The 19,371-nt window shown below is 44.7% G+C and overlaps 1 protein-coding gene across 1 annotated transcript in view; it reads right to left on the reverse strand.

The window, feature by feature from the left end:
* Positions 1-6,745: 6,745 nt before the first annotated feature.
* The window catches only part of MALT1 (MALT1 paracaspase), a 51,788-nt gene continuing 39,162 nt past the window's right edge, over positions 6,746-19,371 (reverse strand). Inside the window, exons 11-17 of the mRNA XM_056848668.1 lie at positions 17,707-17,884; positions 15,412-15,486; positions 13,942-14,069; positions 10,782-10,931; positions 9,353-9,510; positions 8,053-8,178; positions 6,746-7,216 (exon numbers count right to left, since the gene is read on the reverse strand). Coding sequence (XP_056704646.1) covers positions 6,746-7,216; positions 8,053-8,178; positions 9,353-9,510; positions 10,782-10,931; positions 13,942-14,069; positions 15,412-15,486; positions 17,707-17,884 — 1,286 coding nt within the window. The remainder of the gene's footprint in view (positions 7,217-8,052; positions 8,179-9,352; positions 9,511-10,781; positions 10,932-13,941; positions 14,070-15,411; positions 15,487-17,706; positions 17,885-19,371) is intronic.

A 19,371-nucleotide genomic window follows, 5' to 3' on the forward strand; every position in this document is an offset into this window, starting at 1 on the left:
CAACACAACTTTGTGTTCATCAACACATGAAAACAGCAAACTGCCTTACATCAAGTCAGACCACTGGACTGTCATGGGTGATACTGTCTACTCCGTGGGTCCCTAACCTTTTTGACCCTGTGGGAAATTTGAGGGAGGGTGATAAGTGTCACCCCAAAATGCCTGCCGAAGGAGGGGGAACCAAAACAAAAATGGCCACCATGCTTTGCAGAAGTATTGGGGAAGGGGAATAAAAAGGAGCAAGCCCTGAAGGGGGAATGGAACCACAAAACTGGAGGCTTACTAGTTTCCCTGATCCTCCGGTAGCAGCTTCTGCTATCGCACCCATGAAAAAAAAACCTTTCATTCGAATGAGGAAAAGCCAATAACAAGCGCTGCTCTACAAAGGCCCACTTTCTGAAAAGCTTGGTGGTCATCAGGGGAAGTACTGGTGGTAGCCATGATGCCCATGAGAACCCATTCGGGGAACCAACGGACATTAACAATTTGAGATATGCTCACGATACCACATTACTGGCAGAAAATAGTGAAGACTTGAAACGACTATTGCGGAAAGTTAAAGCGGAAAGTGCTAAAGTGGAACATCAAGTGTCACATCTGATCATCAAGAAGACAAAAGTAATGACTACCGGGGAACTACATAACTTTAAGGTTGACAATGAGGAAATTGAAATTGTTCAAGACTTTCTATTGCTTGGCTCCATCATCAACCAAAAGGGAGGCTGCCACATTGGGGGACGAGCCACCATCTTATATGAACATGTAAGGTATACGGACAATTCAATAGCTAAAACACATTTGATTCCTTCCATGGACTGCAAAAGGAAGCCATGTCCCTGTTTGCAAGACTTGAGCATGGCTGTTAACGATAGGACGTTTTGGAGGACACTGATTCATAGGGTCACCATGAGTCGGAAGCGACTTGACGGCACTTAGCAGACACACACATTGACTGCAAAGATCATGGCAGCCTCAAATTGACATATTTCTGATGTGGTTCAGAACAGCTACGGTTTGTATGGAAAGTATCTAAGATCAGTGAACCCGGACTGGTCAAAGAAGGAAGGCGAGAAAGCAAAACATCTTTTAACGAGTTTGTTACTTTTTTTTAATTACATTTTGAAAATAAAGGTTGAACCTTGTTTTGTGCAAATCATGTTAATTCAAAGAGAAACAGCCCTTGTGATCCGTTTCAGCTTTACTGTGCAATTCCCCCCTTAATAATAATTTTTTGGAAAAAAAAAACTTTTAATTCCAAAAAATCTAGCATTAAAAGACAACAAAGCAATTGATACAAGCACCCTTCAAATGACATTGAAACGATCCCCAACATAGTTGCAACTGACCCCCCCCCCAAAAAAAGAAAAACTGCTCCAGAAAAAGAATGCCCTAAAAACTTTGGAAGAAGTGCAGGGACAGAAAGCGCCAACAGCCTGTACTTTATGGTCCTTCAGCATCAGAGCCGGCATGGCGTAGAAGACACATTGTTGGACTAGGATGCTGGGAGACATGGGTTCACACACCCTCTTCCACTATGGACATGGGTTCAAACCCCCTCTTCCACCATGGACATGGGTTCAAACCCCCTCTTCTACATAAGAACATAAGAAAGGCCCTGCTGGATCAGACCAAGGCCCATCAAGTCCAGCAGTCTGTTCACACAGTGGCCAACTAGGTGCCTCTAGGAAGCCCAGAAACAAGACGAGTGCAGCAGCACCATCCTGCCTGTGTTCAACAGCACCCAAAATAATAGGCATGCTCCTCTGATACTAGAGAGAATAGGTAAGCAGCATGACTAGTATCCATTCTAACTAACAGCCATGAATACCCCTCTCCTCCATGAATATGTCCACTCCCCTCTTAAAGCCCTCCAAGCTGGCAGCCATCACCACATCCTGGGGCAGGGAGTTCCACAATTTAACTATGCGTTGTGTGAAAAAATACTTCCTTTTATCTGTTTTGAATCTCTCACCCTCTAGCTTTAGCAGATGACCTTATATTCTTGTATTATGGGAGAGGGAGAAAAACTTCTCCCTGTCCACTCTCTCCAAACCATGCCTAATTTTATAGACCTCTATCATGTCTCCCCTCAGCCGCCTTCTTTCCAAGCTAAACAGCCCTAAGCGTCTTAACGGCTCCCCATAGGACAGTTGCTCTAGTCCCCTAATCCTTTTGGTTGCTCTTTTCTGCACCTTCTCAAGCTCTACCATGGACATGGGTTCAAACCCCCACTCCCACCATGGAAATTCTGTCTGGCCTACCTCACAGGGTTGTTGTAAGAAAATGGAGGAGGGGGAAATGATCTATGTTGAGTCCCAGCCGGGTAGAAAAGTGTAATATAAATGCAAAACACATCCACGCGTGCCCCAACGGACACAAATTTCTGCTGCCAGAATGAATGATGAACCAGATTTCATTACCTACCCTGAGTCTTTGGGGTGGGGGAGGCGTAGGTGACTAGATATAATGTTGGTTTGCATAGTACGAACAATAGTTGGAGCAGGAACGGATGCCGTGCAAATATGAGAAAGAAGTCCTGCGATATATGGGTGAGATATACATTCTGTCAAGGGTAACCAAATACCCCACATTCTTGACACCAGCAGCTGCGACCATGAATCGCAACTGGCCTAGCTGGCAGCTATTCCAGTAGGCCTCCAACTTGTGCTCTAAGCACACAGAATAACAATCACCTGTCCAAGTTCCTATAAAACAATTGAAAGTCACCCGCAAGCCCTTTGCGGGAGGGGTCTCCGAACTAAAACATCCAGCCAAAGCCAAACCTTCAGACTGCAGATAAGGAGGCAGAGGGCATGAACGAATGCTCCTCCACACCAAACACGAATAAAACCCTGCACATAGAAAACTAGCAAGAGTTCTTTCTCCCTGGCATGCTGGGTTTCTATAAACAAGGATTTTTTGGGGGGTGTTGTTGTTGTATGGAAGTACTTTCAAGCTTCCGCCTGCAGCCTGAAGTGTTACAGCCCACACAAGTTTACCACCTCAGCATAAACTATGCTTCCAACTCCAGACAGGCTCAGTCTGAACATTTACTTTCGAGAATGGTATGGAGAGAGGGAGATGGCCCCGAGTGCGGCCCGGCAAGACCTCATGCGATGCACATTGCAATGTGCGTGGCTTACAAGATTCTTGGGGGTATATCCATCGCTGCGCTATAATCTTGACGGCCTTACTCTTGCAACGCGCTGAACAATGCTCAGATGATTTAATCGGAGGAGGGAGTCAAAAAAGGCTTCCCAAGTGCCAAAGGTACTTGAGAGAGAAAACACACGTTACCATGGGGATGCAGGCTCAGCACTAATTGCTGCCTCTTTAAGGTGGGGTTGTGAATCGCACAGGTGCAAAAGGACTTGAAAAGTCACTGCTCTTAGAGCAAAGCACAGCAGACCCAAGGGGATGCAGCGCCGTTCCGCAGAAGCTTTTAACACCGCTTACATGACAGCTCCTTCATTCACAGCCACTTGCAAAACACACTTCCTTTGTAATTTCAGAAGAAGAGTTGGTTTTTACATGCCGACTTTCTCGGCCACTTAAGGGAGACTCACACCGGCTTACAATCACCTTCCCCTCCCCACAACAGACACCCTGTGAGGTAGGTGGGGCTGAGAGAGCTGTGACTAGCCCAAGGTCACCCAGCTGGCTTCATGCGGAGGAGTGGGGAAACCAACCCGGTTCACCAGATTAACCTCCGCCGCTCACGTGGGGGAGTGGGGGAATCAAACCCGGTTCTCCAGATCAGGCTCCACCACTTGAAAGCGCCGCTCTTAACCACTACACCACGCTGGCTTCAAAAGGACAAATATGATTTCCAGAATCACATTTCTCGTTTTACCTCTCCTCTGAAGCAGGACTGGCAAAAATGTGCCCTTTTATCAAATGAAACTGAGATTCTGAAGAGGTCACGAGATTTGGCGCCGGACTTTCAGAGTCCATAATTCCAGCCACACGTCCTCTGAAAAGCTCAGGGCTGATTCACATTTCAAACACACGTTCTGGAGTCCTAGGCACACGTGGGCTGTGATGTGGGACCACAGCATGAGGGGAGAGAGGACTTAAAGCCTTTCCTGATTCCATTTTCCCAACCTGAGAACAGGCGTGGGGGGAGAAGGAAGAAGAAGAGTTGGTTTTTATATGCCAACTTTCCCTCCACTTAAGGGAGACTCAAACCAGCTTACAATCACCTTCCCTTCCCCTCCCCGCAACAGACACCTTGTGAGGTAGGTGGGGCTGAGAGAGCTGTGACTAGCCCAAGGTCATCCAGCTGGCTTCGTGTGGAGGAGCGGGGAAACAAACCCAGTTCACCAGATTAGCGTCCGCCGCTCATGTGGAGGAGTGGGGAATCAAACCTGGTTCTCCAGGTCAGAGCCCACTGCTCCAAACCATCGCTCTCAACCACTACCCCACGCTGGCTTAAACCCCCTCTCCACACACGTTGCAGCCTGGAACCAAATTGCCTCACAGACCTCTGTCTTTATCACTCGTGAATTGGCCCATCGTTCTCTCTGTTCAAGTGCCTGAAAAACTGGCACCCCTCACATAGTTTTGCAGGTTGCCAGGCTGTGGAAATTCCATGCAACCTCTGGCGGTACCTTTTATCGAACCAGTTTCTGAAGGTAAGGGGAAAACAATTAGTGCTTTGGAATAAATAGTTGACTTAAGGCTTGTTTGCCACCTGGACACCTGCCAAAATAGCTATCCTTTCAGGTAAATGGTAGAAAGGAATAGGAACTATGATTACCAAAGACAACCTGCCAGCATGTTAAGATCTTAAGGATCACCGGAAAAATATCAAATTCATCCACAGTCTAATGGCATAACACTATTTTACACAGCACTTACACCTGTCCCCTGATTTCATAAACCTTTCACTTTATTTTGTTTCTCTGAAGACTTTACACTTCCCCAGGTTCAAGCATGATAAACATGGATCATGTACACAAAATGAAGAGACAAAAGTTCGGCCCGGGCAAACAGCAGCATCTTTTGGGAATTTAGTTCCTCGAATTATGTGAGGGATGCAAATTTTTTAGGTGCTTGAATTTGTACGATGGGCCAATTCATGTGTGATGAAGACATGTTCTGGAGTTCCCTGCCTCCTGGGTTTGTGTGAGGCAATTTGGTTCCAGGGCTAACTGGCCTTCTTCCTTATCCCTCACAGAAGCCCCCTTGCCTCTCATGGCTACAGATACCCAGCCTCCAATGGATATGGGTGGAAAAGCAGAGAGGGAAAAGGGCCATACACAAAACCACAGAGGGAGTGAGGGGGCTACAGGGGACAGAATTATGGCAAATGAACAAAGGGAAGAAGAACTCTTAGAAGAAGAGTTGGTTTTTATATGACAACTTTCTTTACCACTTAAGGAAGAATCAAACCGGCTTACAATCACCTTCCCTTCCCCTCTCCACAACAGACACCCTGTGAGGTAGGTGGGGTTGAGTGTGACTAGCCCAAGGTCACCCAGCTGGCTTCATGTGTAGGAGTGGGGAAACAAATCCAGTTCACCAGATTAGCTTCTCCCACTCATGTGGAGGAATGGGGAATCAAACTCGGTTCTCCACTTCTGAGTCCACCGCTCCAAACCACCGCTCTTATCCACTACACCATGCCGGCTCTCCAGAACTTCCCCGGTGGGCCAGGAGGAGAGCCTGTGTCATCCAGCATCCTGTTTCCAACAGATTCCATCCAGATGTTTAAGCAGGTCAGCAAGCTGCGCGACAGCCCCAACCCAATTAAGGTTGCGCTCACCAGCTGTATTCGGAAGTACAGTGCCATTCCCTGAACATACCCCAAAGGTTAGGAGAGTGCAGATGTTCTTCCTGTGCCATAACTGGCCTTGCTGTGTTCCTCCATCTTCACCAGACTCTTCCTTATCGCTGGGCACTTTCACACATGCCGCATAATGCACTTTCAATCCACTTTCAATGCACTTTAACAATCGTTTGCAAGTGGATTTTGCCATTTCACACAGTAAAATCCAGCTTCAAAGTGGATTGAAAGTGCATTATTCAGCACGTGTGAAAGTGCCCGCTGTCTTTCCAAGTGACTTGCAAGTTCCTCAATGCTTCACCAGCAAGAGAAGATACATAGCAGTGGTTCCCAAACATTTCGGGCCACCACCCCCTTGGTTCCACAAACTCAACCCCAGCGCCCCCTACCCTATCCTATAAAAAGTATTATTCAAAATAGGGGTTTGCATGATGCACTAAAGAAGGTAATAACAATAAAATTTCAAAACAATAACAATTAATTGCACATCTATTCAAAATCACATTACAGCTTTTTAGTTGAAATGTATTCAACAAAACAGATGAACTCGATCCAGTGGGACCAGCTCTTCAACGTCTAGAAAAAAATTCTGATAGTTTCCACCAAATTTGCCAGCATGATGCCATAGCTTGATCTATTGAAAATTAGTGACAACACAGTTGAAGGGCCCCACCTCTAACACCCCCCTGCTGTCCCCTTACCTCTTAGTGCCCCCCTAGGTAATTCCACCCCCTCAGGGGGTGGTACTGACCATTTTCGGAATCTCTGATATATAGGAATGGTGCGGCAAATTATCCTTTCCTGTTGCCTCACAGATATGCATTTAAAGGGTTTGCTGTTGTTGATAAATGCTAATGCCCTTCTTATGAACCAAGGGAGACACACAAAAGCAGTTGTTGCCACTCTCTCTCAGGAGCGTTGTCGGCAAAAACACACAGCCCAGTGCAAAGACTGCAGCTACTGTGGATGAGACAACCTTAAGCTTCCTGACAAATGGGACCCCAGTTCTTCACCCATATCATCCGTCGTCTCCACAGGTATGTTGCTTGGGTTTGAGCTGGAAGGATACATCCAGGTTGGCTGCCAACCAGTTAACCTGTCCGGAGTCACACCACAGTGACACGTCAGCGGCTGCACAGGATTTCCTGAGTGAGTGGAGCTCAGTTGGCAAAAGCCCATGTAGGGGTGTGGCGGAAGGTGCCGACTGGACGGGGGGAAGTGTTTGGGTGCCCCCACAACAGGGGACTGGGCGAGGCGAGGCCCGTTGGGCACACAACAGCTCTGGATGCAGCTGTTCTTCTGGAACCCTTGATGAATGCGCAGTTTCGCTATGAGCGGCTTGCCAATGTTCACCAGCTTCCTCTCGTCCACGATGTCGTCTATTCCGGCGTATTCATAATGTAGGCACACAGTGAAAGTTAAGTCTTCCTGTGATATTAAGGGGTGGGAGAGAAAGGAATGGGGATAAATAAATAAATGGCAGCTCTTCTTGACAAAAGAAACAAAAGCAACCCATTAAGTCAAAAGGCGGTATTAATTGCGGCCAATTAATTAATTAAAAGGCGGTATCAATTGCGGTTGGAGGAGAGTGTTACGGATACCGAGGACTGCCAAAAAAATAAAAACAAATCAGTGGGTTTTACATCAAATCAAGCCTGTACTGACCCTAGAAGCTAAAATGACTACACTGAGGCAATTGTATTTTGATCACATTATGAGAAGACAAGAGTCACTGGAAAAGACAGTCATGCTAGGAAAAGTGGGGGGCAGCAGGAAAAGAGAAGACCCAAGAAGAGATGGATTGACTGTATAAAGGAAGCCACAGCCTTCAATTTGCAAGATCTGACCAAGGCTGTCAAAGATTGGACATTTTGGAGGACATTGATTCATAGGGTCGCCATGAGTCGGAAGCGACTTGATGGCACTTAACACACACACACAATTGCGGTCAAAATTCTTTTGTTTTTATCAATTCACACCTTTGCACAACAGAAGGACCATGCTGGGAAGAGGATTCTCATGCCTCCCGGACAACACATTCTACACTGGTGTTTTACAGTCTATGCTTTAAACCAGGGGTCCTCAACCTTTTTGACCTTGTGGGTTATGCGCTGTGTTATGCGTTATGCTGGCTCCATTTTAGAAGGTAGCTGGTCACTGTGGGCTATTAGTGCTCGTCAAACGTTTCATCTTATTCCTGTGGCTGATATAAGAAACAACACAAAGTGAGTTTGCCAGACCAAAAAAAAAAAAAATCAACTGACCTTTAGCATCTGTAGTGAACTTATTCTTGTATAAAGACAGTGTTTGGGCAAGTCCTTCGAAAGCAAATAGCTGCCCGTTTCCTCAGGCGTGCCCTTGTTTGACTCCTTAGGATCCACATCCAAATCCTGTCAAAATAAAGCAAGAAAACATTCCACTGAAGGTTCAACAGTGATAAGAGCTATAAAGGTGCTAAATAAATATTTTCACAGCATGGCCTGTCATGGTCTAAACACCGACTCATTAAAATATACAGAAGGGTAACATTTAAAAAACAACAATACTGAAAATAAACGTGCTCCAGTTTATCATGGTGCTGTTTCACATATGATTCTTGCTGAAGTGGTAGAGAAAGCTGGCATATAAAAACCAACTCCTCCTCTTCTTCAGAAGTTGCCAAGCTCCCCACAAACCAAAGCCAGAGTTCAAGCAGCATTTCACATGAACACATGAATCTGCCTTACACTGAATCAGACCCCTGGTCCATCAAATATTGTCTACTCAGACTGGCAGGGGCTCTCTTTCACATCACCTACCTGCCTAGTCCCTTTAACTGGAGATGCCGGGGATTGAACCTGGGACGTTCTGCATGCCAAGCAGATGCTCTACCACTGAGCCATGGCCCCTTCCCTGTGTTCCCACAGAAACTTAAAATGGCGTGCACAAACACAGCCTGGAGCAGGTGAGGAAGGGAAAATGGTGCTGGCTTGGGCATACCTCTCACCCACATCTCACCATGCTGAGGAGGGAGAGGTAAGCAACAGTGTGAGAGAGAAACCTAAATACAGGGAGGGAAGAAAGAAGAGGGCAAAGAACATGCAGGGAGGTGGCTAGGCGATGAGGGGAAGCAAGAGGTGGTAACGGGGAGGGGAGCAGACTCCTCCTCTTGAAAGTTCTTGCAGATCTCTGGGTTTTTCTGCACGTCTTATTTTTGTTGCTTGTGTGCCTGTACTGCATTGAGTTTTTTCCCCTTTTCTGCACAGTGTTTTGCTCCCTCTTGTGGTCACTTCGATATTTCATTGCTGTATCTTCAGCTTATTTATGAGCGCTTAAAGATCCAGTGAGAAAAATCGAAGTGACCACTAGAGGGAGCAAAACATGTGCGGGAAAGTGGGGGGAGACACAATATGGGCACCCAAGCGAAAAGCTCTCACTGTCATAATTATTTTTCAACTCTGTAAGTACATTATTTCATCACAGCTGCTAGCTATCAGATCACACAATTTGTGATTTACAGGGAACACATGTGGGTCACACTGTTAGCCAAGTGCCTACCCATGCCTGCTTCGCACACCGACTTACAAGCGGGAAATCTGTGACGTAGGCTTTGCAGACGGTTATTTCGGGGGGTTTCTTTACTATCCTCGTGTAGACAATCATGACGTTGGAAAATTCGGCTGCGAAACCAAGCTGAATTTGAACACCACATGTAAACTCAAGGCACATGCTTTCAGGAAGCTCTGGAAATAAACACATTAAAAATGAGTAGCAGTTAACATAACTGCTATTCAAAAATTAGCTGTGCAAATTACATTCTTCCTTACGCTTATTTCAGTAGACAAAGTGGACATTTGGCTGTTGGTCAGTCTTCAAGACCTCATTGACTGGCCCTTCCCACAACCTTTTGAAAGATGCCCCCTCTTACCTTCACTATACAAGCTACACCTCAAGTGAATGAGTTACTTAAACTGTGGAACTCCCTGCCCCAGGATGTGGTGATCGCTTCCAACGTGGAAAGCTTTAAGAGGGGAGTAGACATGTTCATGGAGGATAGGGCTACTAGTAAAAATGGATACTAGCCATGATGCTTACCTATTCTCTCCAGTATCAGAGGAGCATGCCTATTATATCAGGTGCTGTGGAACACAGGCAGGATGCTGCCGCAGTCATTTTGTGTGTGGGTTTCCCAGAGGCACCTGGTTGGCCACTGCCGGACTTAATGGGCCTTGGTCTGAGTTGTTTTCTGTTGCCCCAGAATGTTGGACCAGAACCAATGGGTTGAAATTAAATCAAGAGTTTCCGTCTCTAGACATTAGGAAGAATTTTCTAACAGTTAAAGCAGTTCCTCAGTGGAACAGGCTTCCTCGGGAGGTGGTAAGTGCTCCTTCCCGGGAGGTTTTTAAGCAGAGGCTAGATGGCCATGTCAGCAATGCTGATTTTACGACCTTAGGCAGATCATGAGAGGGAGGGCATCTTGACCATCTTCTGGCCATGGATTAGGGGGTCACTGGGGGTAGTTGTGAATTTCCTTCATTGTGCAGGGGGTTGGACTAGATGACCCTGGTGGTACCTTCCAACTCTATGATTCTATGATCCAGCATGGCTTTTCTTATTTTCTTATGACAAGGGCTTATTAGCATAGGGGCAACAAGCGGTGAAGGGTTAATGAAGAGGGAATTGGGACAACATGCCTTCTTCTGAATCACCGAGCAAGAACATCATGGTAGGTCATCCACCTCAATACCAGCTATGCTTCAATGGCTCATCTCCAGAACTGGAAGGATAACAGTGGGATGCCTAAGGATGCTGCAATTGGGCTTTCCCCAACATAGCATTTTCCTAAAACACCGCTGCAGAATATTGTTCGTTTGTGGAAAAAAACAGACACGTCACTACCCTTGGGAGTCTTTACCTGATCATTTAATGCAAGGGCAACATTGTAGTTCACCCCACCCCAAAAAAAGGAGGGGTCATTGATTAACAAAACAGAGGGTGTCCATGTTGACCATACCATGCGCCTTGGCCCACTGTAGGTTCCGCGCCAGCGCCTCTGCGGAGGTTCCAGTTTGCTGAATGGGATCAGTTAACGCTCTCTTCTCAGATAAGCTGCTGCGGATCTCCAAAGCCTGCTTGCCTTTGGTAAGGTGACACTTGCCCATATCTAAAAATAAAGGCACAAATCATTTTCTAGGAATCAAAGCTGCTGCAAAATTCTAATTAAAGCACCCACAGCCCAATAGCGCCGCCGCGTCGCTACGATTCTAGCCACATCAGCGTTTCCGTGACAAACGCGATTCAGAGGGCTTTTCAGAGCCCGGTTGTTCCACAACTCAGTACCAAAAGGAACACGCTGTGCAAGATTTCTTACAAGAAGCACTTTACTAAATGCTAAATTGGAGGAAGGAGTATTCAAAATGACCCAAACACTCCTTTAGCATCTCTGAATGCTTCTTATTCAGTGCATTCCATCTTCTTCCCATATGTAGATACACTCTACTTATTCCTTTTTTAAAGTATTTTTTGTTTTAGAAAAATATAGCCATCACAATACAATACACAAAAAGACAATATAATAACATAACAAAGTATAGATACTTAAGACTATATTTCTTAGACAAGACATTGCTTTGTAAGTGAAGTGGGTCTAACTTCGATTATATTGAAACTATAAAGTAACTATAAAAAATAGGTTAAATATACGGTTATTAAATAAGCCTAGTAAATTTATCCATTATACCATATAGTTCTCAGAGTAGTTATGTTGTTGCATCTGGAAAAACGTACTGCTATTCAGTTCGCATGGGAACAACTTACGAATATATCTAAAGTTCTATTACAGTCATATTAAAACAGCATATATATAATGCGTATGATTATTACAAAACTAATTAATTAATAATTATAACCATCAGTGTTAGAACACTCCCTAATGATTTATTTCTATATTACTTGGTTATGTATTGAAAACTGAAAATTGAAAATTGGGGCTTTCCCACAGCCTGAATAATGCATTTTCAGTCCACTTTCAATGCACTTTTACGATAGTTTGCAAGTGGATTTTGCTGTTTCACATAGTAAAATCCAGCTGCAAAGTGCATTGAAAATGCATTATTCGGCATGTGTGAAAGCACCCAAAGTGTGTAGTGGTTAGAATGTCGGATTAGGCTCTGGGAGATCCAGGTCTGAATCCGCACTCTGACATGGAGGCTTGCTCGGTGACCTTGAGTCACTCACTCTCAGCCCAATATTTCTCTAAGGGATAAAATGCAGATAAAATGGAGAAGATAACAGTATATTTATTTGTTTGTTTCATTTATAGTTTACTTCTATTCCTAACAGGGACCCAAAGTACCTTACAATATTCTCCTGCTTTAGGTCCCCACCAAGACAAGGTATAATTGAAATAAATAAAATAAAATAATGATCCACTAATATCTAGAGAATGTAGCACTCTTTCCTTTACACCTGTAAGTTCAGGATAGAAAACTGGTACTATAATCAAGATGAAATTGAGAAATTATTTTAGGTTTAAGAGTTCTAGGCCATTTCTCAGAATGGTTTGATATCCTTATGAAATGGTGAAGGATCTCCATGCTCTTGTTCCACAAATGTAATGTGCAGAAGTGATAGTTAGCATGCGCACCCTCTTGAGTGTTCAACATTGAGGAAAACAGGTAGCAAATGGACCAAATGGTTTTAACACCAATTTCAAATTCCATTGAGGAACAAGGCTGTTTCACTGGAGGATATGCATTATTTAATCCTTTCTAGAAGAATTCCACCCATTTTCTGTGTTGTGGGGAGAGGAAGGGAAGGAGATTGTAAGCTGGTTTGATTCTTCCTTAAGTGATAAAGTCAGCATATAAAAACCAACTCTTCTTCTTCTTTCTTTTATCTTCAGGGATCAAATCAGGACAAAGGTATATGTGCGGTCATAAGGACAACTGGTACTGACCCACAACAACTTGATAATTGATTATCCTAACAGTCATCCCTGAAGAGGAGTAATTTTCTTCTTAACCGATCTAATTTCCCACCCATTCTATCATCCAGGGCCCATGGTGCCGAATCCTTTTGTTCTTCCACCTCTATTGAACTAGTGGAAGAATATGTAACTTCTTTAAAAAAAAATCAAACATCCACCTTCTTTCATATGTTTTCAATCTTAGGCAAACACAATGGATCCAAGGTTAGTTTTAGCCAGGGACTTACTGACATATCTAAAAGTCCCTGTATGCTACAGAATGCTGCAGGACTAATGGTCTACAAGTGAGGAAAAAGAGGAAGAGTTGGTTTTTATACCCTGCTTTTCTCTACCTTTAATGAGTCTCAAAGCGGCTTACAATCACCTTCCCTTCCCCTACCTTGTGAGGTAGGTGGGGCTAGGAGAGTACAGAGAGAACTGTGACTAGCCCAAGGTCACCCAACAGGCTTGATGTGGAGGAGTGGAAACAAACCTGGTTCACCAGATTAGACTCTGCCACCAGATTAGACTCAGTACTGATCTACAATGTGGAGGGGTGGTTCTCCAGATTAGAGTCTGTCGCTCTTAACCATGTTGGCTCTCAAAATACGCTTTGGATATGAAGCACGTCACTTAAAAGCCTTACAACTTAGCCATTCTTTTTAACTGTTCACTGAAGAGATTCAAACCCTCATTTGCTGACACCAGGATAAAGTCACCCCACTGTATCTACTAGTGGTGGTTCTGATGGGACCTCTGAAACAGGAAGTGGTATTGGGTCACCTCCTTGGTCTGATGCTGTGTCATGCACTGTAACAGGATCCTCTACATCCCCTTTTTCTTTATCTTCGTGTACATTTCTTGGTTGCTTCTGAGGTTGCAGTTTTGTCATTTGTTCCTCGAATTTTTTAAAGACGTATTTTCTGAATCATTACTGGAAACCCTGTGCGTGTGGGATGGGGGTGGACTTCCGCCTCCATAGTTCAGTACTGCTCTACAGTCCCAGCCTTTGCCATAGGTCAAGCAACACGGGGATATGCAGACAGTGTAACAACCCTGTCAGCGAGAAGAGCTTCTGTCCCAGTCGTAGCACCTTTCTGAACAGGAATGACTGATAAACACATCCAACCTTTCCTCCTCCTGTCATCATAGTCTCCTTTATCCCACCCAGAAAGGAGATCCTGTACTACACGTCAGCTTCTCTCACCTTCTGCCACCCCGTCCAGCAACACAGTAATCTTCTTGTCTTCCAATAAGCGTTCTTTCAAAAACTTCATGAAAATTCCATTGGCTAATCCAGAATGTTGAATTTCAAAAGCTTCTGCCCCCTGGCACCTTTAAAATATAGGATAGTAAATAAGTGACTAAGCAAACAATAAAAGAGGCGGGTAAGCATTTTAAAAAAGGAAATATGAAAATGAAGCTTTCTGAAGAGAGTCTTTACAGGATGCTCGTTTTGGAGGGGTAGCTGTGTAAATCTGCTTCAGCAAAACTAAAACAGAAGTCCTCGAAGACCTACAGAATTTATTCCAGGATAAGCATTTGTGAGTCAGCATTCACTTCATCAGATGCATGTTCAAATCCTGTACTTCAAGGTGCCGCTAGACTTCTGTTCAGTTTTACAGGATACCAAAAATCAGTTCAGATTTCACAGTAAAGCATATTCAGACTTCAAAAAAAAGAAAGAAAGAAAAAAACACACTCTTTCATTTGGTACGCTCTAATTCAAAATCTCTATTGATACATATTGATGTACTAGTGCAAGTCTCTAGCATAACCTGGAAAATTTGGCAATCTCCTTTAGGTGAACAAACAGCTGCTGGAATAATCAAGAACATCTGTTGAACACAAGCGTTCAACATTAGGGGACAAAAATCTGGGAGTGTAACATGAAATTATTCAGCACCAGCAATTGTAGAAAGTAGAATTTGATGGTCCTCATACACGCGCTGTGTGGCTTTTAACAAGCCTCTGTTCTCTTCCCCTCAGTTCTATTCCAGTAAAATGGGAACAGGAGGACCGGCTCAAGAGTTTCGCTCTAGGTTGAGAATTCTCATCTGGCCAACAGAATATCTTTCCTATTTGGAAACGAACAAATAAAGAAGGGCTTTTTCGCTTGCTAGAAGCTCTGCCCTACCCTCGGCGATCCTAGAAGGCAGATCTGGAGATTACCAAGATCAGAATGGGGATGTCCCTGAAGTCGGGTGAGGTTGAATCTACTGCACACTTCTTTTTCAGATGCTCGTTCCATCAGGAAGTCCGACACAAGCTAATTTCCCCTCTCCTTGATCTAACAAAGGACAGCTCCGAGGAATGGAGACGGGGGAGCCTCCTATGGGAAGGATCAGACCAGAGGGTGAAGCAAGTAGCTAAATTCTGTGCCACAATATATAAGATCCGTCAGAAAAAGCTGGGGCTTAAACCTGAATCTTTTCATTGGCTTGAACCTGAACAAAACCCATTTTTTAAATTCCTGTTTAGGGTTCAATTTTGGTTCAAGACAACCAAGAGATGTTAGATTAGGGTTTAAATGAGCCCACGGGCAGATTGTCTTCATAAACCCACCAGTTTTGTAAGAAAATGACAAGAGAATCTCGCTTTAGAAGGTCAGACCCCATTCTGATTTTTTTTAAAAGAAAAAAATTAAAATCTACAGATTTCATACAATGAACCTTACGTGGCATATCCAAAAACAATGTTAGCTGTAACCTTCAGGGCATCCAAGATTAGAATGGTGTTGTCATACTCATTCCTTCAATAAACAAAAGAACACAAAAATCAGAAGAACAGTCAAACTTGGAGAAGATCAAACAACCAGCATCTTTTATCCCCACACAGTTTCATTTATGCTGCTCCCTTGAAACGTCAGTCAATGAACAGCTAAATAAGCCTCATTCTGGTATATTAATACCAGGAATCCGGTCTCCAAATCTTCTAGATTCTCTGTCTGAAAATCTAGTTTCATCTTGCAGCTGGCTCAGACTTCTCCTGCCTATACCCATTCCAGTCTCTCACCTTGTCTGAGTCCTGCAATTTTGGCCAAGAGCTACCAACAGACCCGAGTCATGGGAAGGGCTGTTCAGATCCCTAGCCTGCCTAGTTCAATTCCTGTCTATTCAGCCTTTCCTTCAAAGCTTACCTGAACAACTTGCTCAACTGCACACCCACGATTTGGGTGTTGTTATTTGTTGTTGTTGTTGTTTTGCAGAAGTCTTATCAGCCTCATTGCCCTTTAACTCAGCCTTCCATTTTTGGAGCAAGTAATTGTTTCTCCCTTTTTTCATTTTGTTTCTGATGCCCTTTTGCATCTATAAACAACTGTCAACATATCCCCACCGCTTCCCCAGAGTGTTTAAAATGTTGTCACTTAATCTAGACATATATTTAGTCCTGGAAAGATTTTTGCAAATAAAACCTGACCTTGCAGCAGATGGCTTTGCCAGGGAATGTACACAAACTGCCAAGGATGTATCACCCTTATTGACAACCTGGGCATATCTCCCAATGCGACCACTCCCTCTCTGACTTCTTGGGGCTTGCCCAAAAGACACCTCTACCCCACCTTTATAAAGCATGCCTGGAAAGTAAATTTAAAACTCATGACCTTATTGGGCTTGCAGGGCAGTGATCTGAACAGAGATCCCTTCCTACAACAGTCAGAAACTCCCTCGCTGCTCAGTGTGTTATACCATCTGAAAGCAGTCCATCGGATCAGTACAAAGAGGCATGTGGTCCAGCACTCAGTTTCCACAGAGGCCAGCCAGATAAGAACATAAGAAAGGCCATGCTGGATCAGACCCAGGCCCATCAAGTCCAGCAGTCTGTTCACACAGTGGCCAACCAGGTGCCTCTAGGAAGCCCACAAATAAGACGACTGCAGCAGCATCGTTCTGCCTGCGTTCCTAATATAATAGGCATGCTCCTCTGATTCTGGAGAGAATAGGTATGCGTCATGACTAGTATTCATTTTGACTTAATGACTAGCCCTCTCCTCCATGTAAGTGGCAGAACAGCATCGCTGACAGAGAGAGAGAGAGAGAGAGAGAGACTTAACAAATTGGTGGACGTCAGTAGGACCTTTACGCTTCCTTAGCTTTTCGCATGTTTGCGGCTTAATTTTGAAATTTGAGGCACAAAACCTTTGGGGAGAGTTTTTGTGGGAAAGCAACAATTAAAGGCATTGTTCTTTTGTTAGCCAGGTAGCAAGTTTAATCCATCCCATGTTATTTTGCCATTGCTCTGAACTCCTCAATCCAGAGTAGAATCCTGCATGGTATAAACAGGACTTATCCTTTTACGTATTCGGCGTGTCTCCTTCTGTGGAACCAACATAGCTATACATCTGGTAAAGGTCCCCTGTGCAAGCACCGAGTCATTCCTGACCCATGGGGGGCGTCATATCCCGACGTTTACTAGGCAGACTTTGTTTGCGGGGTGGTTTGCCAGTGCCTTCCCCAGTCATCTTCCCTTTACCCCCAGCAAGCTGGGTACTCATTTCACTGACCTCGGAAGGATGGAAGGCTGAGTCAACCTTGAGCCGGCTACCTGAAACTGACTTCTGTCAGGATCGAACTCAGGTCGTGAGCAGAGCTTGGACTGCAGTACTGCAGCTTACCACTCTGCGCCATGGGGCTCTTACATCTTGACCTGTCCTTTATGTTAGTTGTTTATTTATACCCCACCTTTCTCCCCAATGGAGACCCAAAGAGGCTTACATCATTCTCTTCTACTCCATTTTATCCTCACAACAACCCTGTGAGGTAGGTTAGGCTGACAGAGTGTGACCCCAGATCACCCAGCAAACTTCCGTGGCACAAGTGGAGATTCAAACCTGGGTCTCCCAGATACTATAGTAGTTACTGTGGTTAAGAGTCCGACACTCTTAACCACTATACCACAACAGCTCTCTTTGTCAGTGAAGCATTTTTTAAAACTGATTCATCTCTTAACATAAGAAACTTAGATTTAATACCTTTTCCTGCACATATCCAGTAAAAACACATTGAGGCCGGTCTCCTTTGCCTGCATCCGTTTGAGAATGTTTTGTACGCAGAGACAATTGGCAGCCCGATAGGGATTTGGGGCATCGATAGGAACCATAAAACTGTTGCCATAGTTTTCGTAGCCGTGGCCAGCATAATATAATAAGCCTGGGAGGGAAAACGAGACCGCTCAATTGAGCCAAGACATTCAGCACAATCATTGGTTTAATTTAAAATGACAAAAACCACAAAATAGGCTACGCTCCTCCTACAATAAAAAGTAAAGGTAGTCCCCTGTGGAAGCACCGGGTCATTCTTGACCCATGGGGTGATGTCACATCCTGACATTTACTAAGCAGACTATGTCTTATGGGGCGGTTTGCTATTGCCTTCCCCGGTTGTCTACACTTTCCCCCCAGCAAGCTGGGTATTCATTTCACCGACCTCGGAAATATGGATGGCTGAGTCAACCTTGAGCTACCTGAAACCGATTTCCATCGGGATCGAACTCAGGTTGTGAGCAGAGCTTCTGACTTCAGTGCTGCGACTTACCACTCTGCGCCATGGGGCTCATCCTCCTACAATACCTGCTGACTATCATCTGCCTTGATGGGGAAGGTGGCAGCGTTGTGAATGGCTACAGATTGGATCCTCCCCAAAACAACCACAAGCCGGAAGAATTTTTGTCAGCTGAGCGTGACTTGGCTACCTTCTGCCACCCACTGCAGCCCCAAAATGCCCCCTGAAATGCTACTGCTGGGGAAGGGAGACCCCAGAAGCAGCATAAAGGGAGAGCTGGAGGTGGGAATTGGGCCAAATTGTCATCGTTCCCCCCCTTCCGTCAGCAGAAATGGCCGAGAGGATCCAACCACGCGCTTCTAGCACCATCTATTCCGGCACAGGGGCAAATTTGCCAGATGTGCTTTTATAGGATGTGAAATGCCATTATCCCAGCAGTAATTATAACAAAACCATATCGTTATAAGCACCGCAGTTGTAAAAAGGACTAAACGGAGTCCAGAAGCAGCTGCGGCCATTAAAATGCAATAAGCCCACAACAATCTGTACACCAACCGCATCTTTTTATACGCGCCACGAATATTCAAAAGGTATTACCCTGACGGCTGAAAATGACAATGTAACTGAAGAGCCGGATCTATCGTGAGCCATTAAAGTACAGCTGTGGAATGCGGTCCCAGCGCATCACCACCGTTCCCCAATGTACCAGACAGATTCGGGAATGGGCGCATAGGTGTTGTGTACATGCCGATAAGGAAGTCCCACACCCAGGAACCATCCCAAGAGTCTATGCTGCCCCTGTGATTGTATACAATACAAAAAGGGAAGTGGTACGTGGAATATATACGCACACAAAAAGTACCACTGATGCACTGGATAAGAAAGTTTTATGTGGTTTCAAAAACGTGGTTTCCAACAAAAGGTTCCAGTTATGCTTTTTTTAAAAAAAATTGCTCCTGGCAGACCAGAGGGAAAAAAGGCTTGTGCACAAAGCAGCATGGTCTGCCTTTATAAATATAACTAATCTGCTTGGCAACAGGGAGCAAAATCAAAAAGTCAAGTTTTTCCTGTACAGCAGCAACAGACCAATGCAATCAGCGTAAGAAGGAGAAGATTCGCGAAACCTTGTAAACTTG

The sequence above is a fragment of the Euleptes europaea genome, chromosome 4 (genome assembly GCF_029931775.1).
Source record: "Euleptes europaea isolate rEulEur1 chromosome 4, rEulEur1.hap1, whole genome shotgun sequence".
In the NCBI taxonomy this organism is placed as follows: domain Eukaryota; kingdom Metazoa; phylum Chordata; class Lepidosauria; order Squamata; family Sphaerodactylidae; genus Euleptes; species Euleptes europaea.